This window comes from Delphinus delphis, chromosome 19, assembly GCF_949987515.2.
Source record: "Delphinus delphis chromosome 19, mDelDel1.2, whole genome shotgun sequence".
Taxonomy (NCBI): Eukaryota; Metazoa; Chordata; class Mammalia; order Artiodactyla; family Delphinidae; genus Delphinus; species Delphinus delphis.
In genome coordinates, this window is record NC_082701.1 from 31816927 (window position 1) to 31829082 (window position 12156).

General features: G+C 41.5%; 1 protein-coding gene across 2 annotated transcripts in view; it reads right to left on the reverse strand.

Annotated features, from left to right (window-relative positions):
• SCPEP1 (serine carboxypeptidase 1) overlaps nt 1-12156 on the reverse strand; it is a 44873-nt gene that overhangs the window by 20919 nt on the left and 11798 nt on the right. For both annotated transcript variants that reach the window (XR_009516965.1, XM_059997130.1), the window contains exon 6: nt 1664-1736. Coding sequence is in view for 1 of the 2 variants with exons in the window: in XM_059997130.1 (XP_059853113.1) it covers nt 1664-1736 (73 nt within the window). In the remaining variant the exon portion in view is untranslated. The remainder of the gene's footprint in view (nt 1-1663; nt 1737-12156) is intronic.

Genomic DNA, 12156 nt, shown 5'->3' on the forward strand with positions numbered 1-12156 from the left:
TGTGAATTCGGGAGATTTTGGACCAGATGAAGAGCACATGCAAAGCCATGAGGCTAACTTACTGGTCTCAGGGAGGAATGCAGGGTAATGGTTAAGTGCATGGATTCCACTGCCTGCTGCCTTCATGTGCATCCTGGCTTTAGCTGTGTGACTTTAGGAAGATTGCTTAACCTCTCTGAGTCTCCATTTCATCACCTCCAAAACTAGGATAATAATACCATCCACCCCATGGAGCTGTTGCAAGCATTAAGTGAAGTTAACACATGAAAAGTGTTTAGTGTTATTAACACAGCTGTGATGAGACCCTCGAAGGAAGTGTGAGGCCAGGACCGTCACTCTGAGTGAGACACCTGTCAGGAAACCTGCTGACTCCCTCACGCCTCAGGTCAAGGCTTCTGCAACATCTTGGCATCCTAGGAAGTACATCCAGGAAGGAAACACAAAGAGCAGCCCTCTTCACAATGCGGACTGAGCTTTCAGTTCTGTCCTTTAACCCCTGCCCTGGAGATGCCAAGAACGAGGGCAAGAAATAACCATTCCAAGCAGCTTCAGAATGTCTTGAATCCATCAGGGACATGGCTCTATAACAAGCCAAATCTCTATCTTTTAAGGGAAAAATATTACCTTTTATAAATTATTATTTTTAAAAACCTGAGGCATCATCACAAACCATAGACATACATTTAGAAGAGTTTCGATTAACACATCCACTCATGTAACAACCACCCAACGAGAGCCTAAAAAGTTCCTTCGTGTCCCTTTCCAGCTTATTCCCCTCCCTATTTCAGAGGCAACTCCTCTTCTGAAATCTAACTCTACCGTTTGGTTTTGCCTGTGAAAAGTCACCTTTTGTTAGGTTAGGGCAGTAGTTCCTAACCGGGGTGATTTTGTCCCCTGGGGACATTTGGCAATATGTCTGGAGATATTGTTGGTTGCCAAGCTGGGGTGGAAATACTGGCATCTAACGGGCAGAGATGCTGCTAACATCCTTCACTGCACAGGACACGCCCCCCACAACAAAGAATCACACGACACTCAAAACATCAACATTGCTGAGATTTAGAAATCCTCACTAGAGTTAACCCTACCACAGTGGCTATTTCAGATGCCTGAAGCCACACCCTGGGTGTATACAAATCCAAACAACTTTTATCTATACTCCCAACAAGGATGCTCAGGTTATGAAACTTCGAACTCTGAGTTACAGGACCAGATGGTAGCCCTGCCTCACCATCAAAATGAGCAACAGGTGGGAATTTCACCCCAAATGCTCATGTTAGCATAAGGATGGTAGACAGGACGAGATGACAAACAGACTTGGGTTTGTATCCTGCCCAGGCAACTCATTCTGTGTGTCAGAGGGCAAATTCCATCATCTTTCTACATCTCTAGAATGTCTTCAAACTGTAAAATTTGATTCTTTTGTTGTGAAAATCAAATAAGAGACCTCAGTTCAGCCTGTAGCAGTCCATGGTAGGTGCACTGTAAGTGAGTTCTCACTCCTGAATTTCTTGGAATACTCCTGGAGCAAACATTTTCTGTGTTGACTTTTTCAAGGACCCAGAGAATTCCATTGCCTTGTTCTTTGATCTAGATACCACAGCCCAAAGTCCCGAAGGGTAGGGAAAGGGACTTTTAAAATGTCTGAAAATTCCCTACTTACCGATGGGAGAGATCCAGGAATCACCTAAAGCAACCCCGGCAAAGTTGCACTGGATGGTCCCTTGCTGAATGGCCTGAAAGAGAAGCCAAGAAATATCCTTGTCAAGAAGACCCAGGGGCCTCCATCCCTTCCTCAACAGGAGGGAGCCAGGCCTTTAGACACTGCCTTTCCTGAGCAGAGACAGCTCCTGCCCACCCAGGATACCCTGGCTATCCAAAGACAACAGATGCCCACTAGAGGGCAAGGGTAACTCTTTCCTGCTGCCATTTGCAAAATGAGTAGGAACTGTTTGAGTTTTCTCAAGGGTGTTGGCAGGATGTGCGGGGGACCTGGTGTAGCTCCTATCTCTTCCTTAGAAGGGACGCTGGCACTCTTTCCCCTGGAGGTCTCTGATTTCTCACAAGGGGCTCTGGGGGCTCTCTGGGTACAATTGCCACTGTCTCCAGTGGTCACTGGAAAGCTGGGAGGCCTCCGCAGAAGGTCCTTGAGGGTGGGATGGATGCCTTAGGACTGGGAACTCATGCCCCCTGCTGCTTTTATCCATTTAAAAGGAGTTCATCTGCCCAGTAGCAGAACATTGGAAACAACTGAAATATTTATCAATACGGTGGGCTAAATTAATTACGGTTATTTCCATGGTGCATGATACAGCTTACAAAAAGGAATGAGGGGCTTCCCTTGTGGCGCAGTGGTTGAGAGTCTGCCTGCCAATGCAGGGGACACGGGTTCGTGCCCCGGTCCGGGAAGATCCCACATGCCACGGAGCGGCTGGGCCCGTGAGCCATGGCCGCTGAGCCTACGCGTCCAGAGCCTGTGCTCCGCCAACGGGAGAGGCCACAACAGTGAGAGGCCCGCGTGCCGCAAAAAACAAACGAACAAACAAAAGGAATGAGAAGGCTTTTTATGGCCGAATATAAAAAGATCTCCAGGGTATATCGTTAAAGTAAAAAAGAGACATGTAGAAGAGTGTGCAGTATATACAATCATTTGTATAAAAATGGGGGAAAAGAATATACATGAACTAGCTTATATAGGCATGAAATACTCTGAAAAGGTACAGAAAAAACTAATAGAGGTTGCCTTGGGCAGGGGACAGAGGCAAGACGGACTTTCTTTTTTTTTTTTTTTTTTTTTTTGCGGTACGCGGGCCTCTCACTGTTGTGGCCTCTCCCGTTGCGGAGCACAGGCTCTGCGGCCATGGCTCACGGGCCCAGCCACTCCGCGGCATGTGGGATCTTCCCGGACCGCGGCACCAACCCGCGTCCCCTGCATCGGCAGGCGGACTCTCAACCACTGCGCCACCAGGGAAGCCCGAGACGGAGAATTTTTATATCACACCTTTTACATATTTTGAATTTTGAATTATGTGAATGCACAAGCTATTCAGAGATCTAAAATAAGAAAACAATGAATAGCCTGACTTTGAACACTGGTAATAAAAGAGAAAAAATTATGCCATTATTTGGCTTTTCCAAAAGGAACTTATTTCAAGTTACTTAAATAGTACCAGCTGATGAGGAAAAGTTCCACTTTATAGGAGAATACCAGCTAACAAATGTGAACAAAATGAAGGGAGGAGAAAACCATCATTTGGAAACTCCTAATGAAATTACTGACTTGCGTAAGAATTAAAAATTGATGTTAAAACCGTTATTCAGCGAAAGATGGATGAAGAACTGGACATCCATGTCAGGTGAAAATAACACCACTCAGATCACTTTCTGTCCAGGCGGAGGGTATAGGAGTTCACTGGAGGGATCAGACTATATCTGGTTATTATGTGCCCTCTGATTCAAAGCAAAATGAAGTGCACAGCATCCCCTATGTCAGAGGCTGGCAATTTTTTCTATAAGGGGCAGATATTAAATATTCTAGGCTTTGTAGAACAAAAGTCTACTACGTTGCAGTTACTCAACTCTGCCACTGTACTGCGAAAGCAGCCACAAGCAATATGTAAACAAGTGAGAGTCCTAATAAAACTTTATTTGTCGAGGAGCTTCAAGATGGCGTAAGAGTAAGACGTGGAAATCACCTTCCTCCCCACAAATACATCAGAAATACATCTACATGTGGAACAACTCCTACAGAACACCCACTGAACTCTGGCAGAAGACCTCAGACCTCCCAAAAGGCAAGAAACTCCCCACGTACCTGGGTAGGGCAAAAGAAAAAAGAGACAAAACAACAAGGACGTGACCTGCACCAGTGGGAGGGAGCTGTGGAGGAAAGGTTTCCAGACACTAGAAGCCCCTTCGCGGGCGGAGACTGCGGGTGGCGGAGGGGGAAAGCTTCGGAGCCACGGAGGAGAGCGCAGCAACAGGGGTGCGGGGGGCAAAGCGGAGAGATTCCCGCACAGAGGATCGGTGCCGACCAGCATTCATCAGCCCGAGAGGCTTGTCTGCTCACCCGCTGGAACAGGCGGGGGCTGGAAGCTGAGGCTCGGGCTTCGTAGGTCAGATCCCAGGGAGAGGACTGGGGTTGGCGGCGTGAACACAGCCTGAAGGGGGCTAGTGCACCACGGCTAGCTGGGAGGGAGTTCGGGAAAAGTCTGGAGCTGCCGAAGAGACAAGAGACTTTTTCTTGCCTCCGTTTCCTGGTGCGCGAGGAGAGGGGATTAAGAGCGCTGCTTAAAGGAGCTCCAGAGACGGTCGTGAGCCGCGGCTAAAAGCGCAGACCCCAGAGACAGGCATGCGACGCTAAGGCTGCTGCTGCCGCCACCAAGCAGCCTGTGTGCAGCACAGGTCACTCTCCACACCTCCCCTCCTGGGAGCCTGTGCAGCCCGCTGCTGCCAAGGTCCCGTGATCCAGGGACAACTTCCCCGGGAGAACGGGAGGCACGCCTCAGGCTGGTGCAACGTCATGCCGGCCTCTGCCGCCGCAGGCTTGCCCCACATCCGTACCCCTCCCTCCTCCCGGCCTGAGTGAGCCAGAGCCCCCCCAATCACCTGCTCCTTTAACCTCATCCTGTCTGAGCGGGAACACATGCCCTCAGGCGACCTACACAAAGAGGCGGGGCCCAATCCAAAGCTGAGCCCCGGGAACTGTGCAAACAGAGAAGAAAAAGGGAAATCTCTCCCAGCAGCCTCAGGAGCAGCGGATTAAAGCTCCACAATCAACTTGATGTACCCTGCATCTGTGGAATACATGAATAGACAACGAATCATCCCAAATTGAGGAGGTAGGCTTTGGGAACAACGATATATATATATATATTTTTTTCCCTTTTTCTCTTTTTGTGAGTATGTGTATGCTTCTGTGTGTGATTTTGTCTGTATAGCTTGGCTCTTACAATTTGTCCTAGGGTTCTGTCTGTCCATTTTTTTTTTTCATAGTACAGTTTTTAGCACTTGTTAGCATTGTTGGATTTGGTTTTTGGTTTGGTTGCTCTCTTCTTTCTTTCTCTCTTTTTTTTAATTAATTAAAAAAATTTTTAATAATTATTTTTATTTTTAATTTTAAAGACTTTATTTTATTTTACTTTATTTTATTTTATCTTCTTCTTTCTTTCTTTCTTTTCTCCCTTTTATTCTGAGCCGTGTGGATGATGGGCTCTTTGTGCTCCAGCCAGGCGTCAGGGCTGTGCCTCCCAGGTGGGAGAGCCAAGTTCAGGACACTGATTCACAAGAGACCTCCCAGCACCACGTAATATCAAATGGCGGAAATCTCCCAGAGATCTCCATCTCAACACCAAGACCCAACTCCACTCAACAACCACCAAACTACAGTGCTGGACACCCTATGCCAAACAACTAGCAAGACAGGAACACAACCCCATACATTATCAGAGAGGCTGCCTAAAATCATAATAAGGCCACAGACACCACAAAATACAACACCAGACGTGGACCTGCACAACAGAAAAACAAGATCCAGCCTCATCCACCAGAACACAGGCACTAGGTTCCCTCCACCAGGAAGCCTACACAACCCACTAAACCAACCTTAACCACTGGGGACAGACACCAAAAACAACGGGAACTATGAACCTGCAGCCTGCGAAAAGGAGACCCCAAACACAATAAGATAAGCAAAATGAGAAGACAGAAAAACACACAGCAGATGAAGGAGCAAGGTAAAAACCCACGAGACCTAACAAATGAAGAGGAAATAGGCAGTCTACCTGAAAAAGAATTCAGAATAATGATAGTAAAGATGATACAAAATCTTGGAAATAGAACAGAGAAAATGCAAGAAACAATTATCAAGCACCTAGAAGAACTAAAGAGGAAACAAACAATGATGAACAACACAATAAGTGAAATTAAAAATTCTCTAGAAGGGGTCAGTAGCAAAATAACTGAGGCAGAAGAACGGATAAGTGACCTGGAAGATAAAATAGTGGAAATAACTACCGCAGAGCAGAATAAAGAAAAAAGAATGAAAGAACTGAGGACAGCCTCAGAGACCTCTGGGATAACATTAAACGCACCAACATTCGAATTATAGGGGCCCCAGAAGAAGAAGAGAAATAGAAAGGGACTGAGAAAATATTTGAAGAGATTATAGTTGAAAACTTCCCTAATTTGGGAAAGGAAATAGTTAATCAAGTCCAGGAAGCACAGAGAGTCCCATACAGGATAAATACAAGGAGGAACATGCCAAGACACATACTAATCAAACTATCAAAAATTAAATACAGGGTTTCCCTGGTGGTGCAGTGGTTGGGAGTCCACCTGCCGATGCAGGGGACACGGGTTCATGCCCCAGTCTGCGAAGATCCCACATGCCGCGGAGCGGCTGGGCCCATGAGCCATGGCCACTGAGCCTGTGCGTCCGGAGCCTGTGCTCCGCAACGGGAGAGACCACAGCAGTGAGAGGCCCGCGTACCGCAAAAAGAAAAGAAAAGAAAAAAAAAATTAAATACAAAGAAAAAATATTAAAAGCAGCAAGGGAAAAACAACAAATAACACACAAGGGAATCCCCATAAGGTTAACAGCTGATCTTTCACCAGAAACTCTACAAGCCAGAAGTGGGTGGCAGGACATATTAAACTGATGAAGGAGAAAAATCTACAACCAAGATTACTCGAACCAGCAAGGATCACATTCAGATTTGACAGAGAAATTAAAACCTTTACAGATAAGCAAAAGCTAAGAGAATTCAGCACCACCAAACCAACTTTACAACAAATGCTAAAGGAACTTCTCTAGGCAGGAAACACAAGAGAAGGAAAAGGCCTACAATAACAAACCCAAAACAATTAGGAAAATGGTCATAGGAACATACATATAGATAATTACCTTAAATGTAAATGGATTAAATGCTCCAACCAAAAGACATAGACTGCCTGAATGGATACAAAAACAAGACCCATATATATGCTGTCTACAAGAGACCCACTTCAGACCTAGGGACACATACAGACTGAAAGTGAGGGCATGGAAAAAGATATTCCATGCAAATGGAAATCAGAAGAAAGCTGGAGTAGCAATTCTCTTATCAGACGAAATAGACTTTAAAAAAAGACTATTACAAGAGAAAAAGAAGGACATTACATAATGATCAAGGGATCAATCCAAGAAGAAGATATAACAATTGTAAATATTTATGCACCCAACATAGGAGCACCTCAATACATAAGGCAAATACTAACAGCCATAAAAGGGGAAATCGACAGTAACACAATCATAGTAGGGGACTTCAACACCCCATTTTCACCAATGGACAGATCATCCAAAATGAAAATAAATAAGGAAACACACGCTTTAAATGATACATTAAACAAGATGGACTTAATTGATATTTATAGGACATTCCATCAAAAACAACAGAATACACATTTTTCTCAAGTGCTCATGGAACACTCTCCAGGATAGATCATATCTTGGGTCACAAATCAAGCCTTGGTATTTAAGAAAACTTAAATCGTATTATGTATCTTTCCGACCACAACGCTATGAGACTAGATATCAATTACAGGAAAAAATCTGTAAAAAATACAAACACATGGAAGCTAAATGTGATACAAACTTAAAAAACTTAATACAGAACTTAATAAACTTAATACAAACTTAATACAAAAATACAAACACATGGAAGCTATACTTAATAACCAAAAGATCACTGAAGAAATGAAAGAGCAAATCAAAAAATACCTAGAAACAAATGACAATGAAAACATGATGACCCAAAACCTATGGGATGCAGCAAAAGCAGTTCTAAGAGGGAAGTTTATAGAAATACAATCCTACCTTAAGAAACAAGAAATATCTCAAATAAACAACCTAACCTTACACCTAAAGCAATTAGAGAAAGAAGAACAAAAGAACCCCAAAGTTAGCAGAAGGCAAGAAATCATAAAGATCAGATCAGGAATAAATGAAAAAGAAATGAAGGAAACGATAGCAAAGACCAATAAAACTAAAACCTGGTTCTTTGAGAAGATAAACAAAATTGATAAACCATTAGACAGACTCATCAAGAAAAAAAGGGAGAAGACTCAAATCAATAGAATTAGAAATGAAAAAGGAGAAGTAAAAACTGACACTGCAGAAATACAAAGGATCATGAGAGATTACTACAAGCAAATCTGTGCCAATAAAATGGACAACCTGGAAGAAATGGACAAATTCTCAGAAATGCACAGCTTCCGAGACTGAACCAGGAAGAAACAGAAAATATGAACAGACCAATCACAAGCACTGAAATTGAAACTGTGATTAAAAATCTTCCATCAAACAAAAGCCCAGGACCAGATGGCTTCACAGGCAAATTCTATCAAACACTTAGAGAAGAGCTAACACCTATCCTTCTCAAACTCTTCCAAAATATAGCAGAGGGATGAACACTCCCAAACTCATTCTACAAGACCACCATCACCCTGATACCAAAGCCAGACAAAGATGTCACAAAGAAAGAAAACTACAGGCCAATATCACCAATGAACATAGATGCAAACATCCTCAACAAAATACTAGCAAACAGAATCCAACAGCACATTAAAAGGATCATACACCATGATCAAATGGGGTTTATTCCAGGAATGCAAAGATTTTTTAATATATGCAAATCAATCAACATGATACACCAAATTAACAAACTGAAGGAGAAAAACCATATGATCCTCTCAATAGCTGCAGAGAAAGCTTTTGACAAAATTCAACACCCATTTATCATAAAAACCCTCCAGAAAGTAGGCATAGAGTGAAATTTCCTCAACATAATAAAGGCCACCTATGACAAATCCACAGCCAACATCATCCTCAATGGTAATAAACTGAAACCATTTCCACTAAGATCAGGAACAAGACAAGGTTGCCCACTCTCACCACTCTTATTCAACATAGTTTTGGAAGTTTTAGCCACAGCAATCAGAGAAGAAAAAGAAATAAAAGGTATCCAAATCAGAAAAGAAGTAAAGCTGTCACTGTTTGCAGATGACGTGATACATAGAGACGTGTACACAGAGAATCCTAAAGATGCTACCAGAAAACTACTAGAGGTAATCAATGAATCTGGTAAAGTAGCAGGATACAAAATTAATGCACAGAAATCTCTTGCATTCCTATACACTAATGATGAAAAATCTGAAAGTGAAATTAAGAAAGGACTCCCATTTACCATTGCAACAAAAAGAATATAATATCTAGGAGTAAACCTACCTAAGAAGACAAAAGACCTGTATGCAGAAAATTATAAGACACTGATGAAAGAAATAAAAGATGATACAAATAGATGGAGAGATATACCATGTTCTTGGATTGGAAGCATCAACAATGTGAAAATGACTCTACTACCCAAAGCAATCTACAGATTCATTGCAATCCCTATCAAACTAACAATGGCATTTTTCACAGAACTAGATCCAAAAATTTCACAATTTGTATGGAAACACAAAAGACCCCGAATAGCCAAAGCAATCTTGAGAAAGAAAAACGGAGCCGGAGGAATCAGGCTATACTACAAAGCTACAGTAATCAAGACAGTATGGTACTGGCATAAAAACAGAAATATAGATCAATGGAACAGGACAGAAAGCCCAGAGATAAACCCACACACATATGGTCACCTTATCTTTGATAAAGGAGGCAAGAATATACAATGGAGAAAAGACAGCCTCTTCAATAAGTGGTGCTGGGAAAACTAGACAGCTACATGTAAAAGAATGAAATTAGAACACTCCCTAACAACATACACAAAAATAAACTCAAAATGGATTAAAGACCTAAATGTAAGGCCAGACACTATCAAAGTCTTAGAGGAAAACATAGGCAGAACACTACATGACAGAAGTCACAGCAAGATCCTTTTTGACCCACCTCCTAGAGAAATGGAATTATAACCAAAAATAAACAAAGGGGACCTAATGAAACTTAAAAGCTTTTGCACAGCAAAGGAAACCATAAACAAGACCAAAAGACAACCCTCAGAATGGGAGAAGATATTTGCAAATGAAGCAACTGACAAAGGATTAATCTCCAAAATTTACAAGAGGGTCATTCAGCTCAATATCAGAAAAACAAACAACCCAATCCAAAAATGGGCAGAAGACCTAAACAGACATTTCTCCAAAGAAGATATACAGATTGCCAAGAAACACATGAAAGAATGCTCAACATCATTAATCATTAGAGAAATGCAAATCAAAACTACAATGAGATATCATCTCACACCGGTCAGAATGGCCATCATAAAAAAATGTACAAACAATAAATACTGGAGAGGGTGTGGAGAAAAGGGAACCCTCTTGCACTGTTGGTGGGAATTTAATTTGATACAGTCACTATGGAGAACAGTATGGAGGTTCCTTACAAAACTAAAAATAGAACTACCATACGACCCAGCAATTCCACTGCTGGGCATATACCCTGAGAAAACCATAATTCAAAAAGAGTCATGTACCAAAATGTTCATTGCAGCTCTATTTACAATAGCCAGGACGTGGAAGCAACCTAAGTGTCCATCAACAGATGAATGGATAAAGAAGTTGTGACACATATATACAATGGAATATTACTAAGCCATAAAAAGAAACAAAATTGAGTTATTTGTAGTGAGGTGGATGGACCTAGAGTCTGTCATACAGATTGAAGTAAGTCAGAAAGAGAAAAACAAATACCATATTCTAACACACATATATGGAACATTAAAAAAAAAAAGTTCTGAAGAACCTACAGGCAAGACAGGAATAAAGACACAGACCTAGTAGAGCATGGACCTGAGGATATGGTGATGGAGAAGGGTAAGCTGGGACAAAGTGAGAGAGTGGCATGGACATATATACACTACCAAACGTAAAATAGATAGCTAGTGGGAAGCAGCCACAAAGCACAGGGAGATCAGCTTGGTGCTTTGTGACAACCTAGAGGGGTGGGATAGGGAGGGTGGGAGGGAGGGAGATGCAAGAGGGAAGAGATATGGTGACATATGTATATGTATAACTGATTTACTTTGTTATAAAGCAGAAACTAACACACCATTGTAAAGCAGTTATACTCCACTAAAGATGTTAAAAAAAACAAAATAAAATAAAAATTACAAAACAACCCAGCTTTATTTTTGGACCTTGAAATTTGATTTTCACACAATTTTCATGTGTCATGAAATATTCTTCTTCTTTTAATCCACCCCACCCCACCACTGTCACTCGATAATGTAAAAACCATTCTTAGCTCATGAGTCGTATAAAAGCAGATGGTGGACTGAATTTGACCTATAGGCCATCGTTTTCTGAAATCTGACCTATTATAATATATTCTCTTCAAAACTTTTACCTTGAATGCATCAGGCCTTTAACTATGACCTCCAGTTTTGTAGGAAACACCATGAAGAGAGGAATAAACTAAATTACACCATGAAGATGCTACCACACAATTCCAGAAAATGGGATATTCTGTTAGTCTGGTTTCTTTATCAAATGGGGGTCATAAAAAAAGAACTGTGTTAGATGAAAACGGACTTTAGGGACATCCCAGCCACATGTAATTCACGGATCTGGACTAAGTCCTGGCTTAAACAAACTGACCAAAAAGGACATGTTGGGATTATTAAAGCCTGAATATTTGAGATGAAAGTTTACTGAAGTAGGAAAGGGAGGACTAGTGACGGAAGGAAGCAGGCTACAGACATTATGTATACTACTATCTCCTATTGGTTAAAAAATTTACTTATTTCTAAAAGCACAGAAAAAGATTTAAAGGCTATACACTGAGGTGTTAACAATGGTGATCTCTTTTTAATTTTTTTAATTTGTGCTTGCTGTATTTTCTAATTTTCTGTTATGCACCTATACTGCTTCTTATAAAAGGTTCATTTTTAAAGAGAATTAATAAATCTTAAAAAAAAAAGCTCATACTGTATAACACGAGGAATATAGCCAATATTTTACTATAGAGTATAATCTTTATAAATTATGAATCACTATATTGTATATGTGTAACATATAATATTGTACATCAACTATACTTCAATTAAAAAAAGCTCATACAAGCTCACTGTAAAAAGTTTAATCACAGAAGGAGACAGGAGAAAATGTGAAAAAACTTCTACCTCT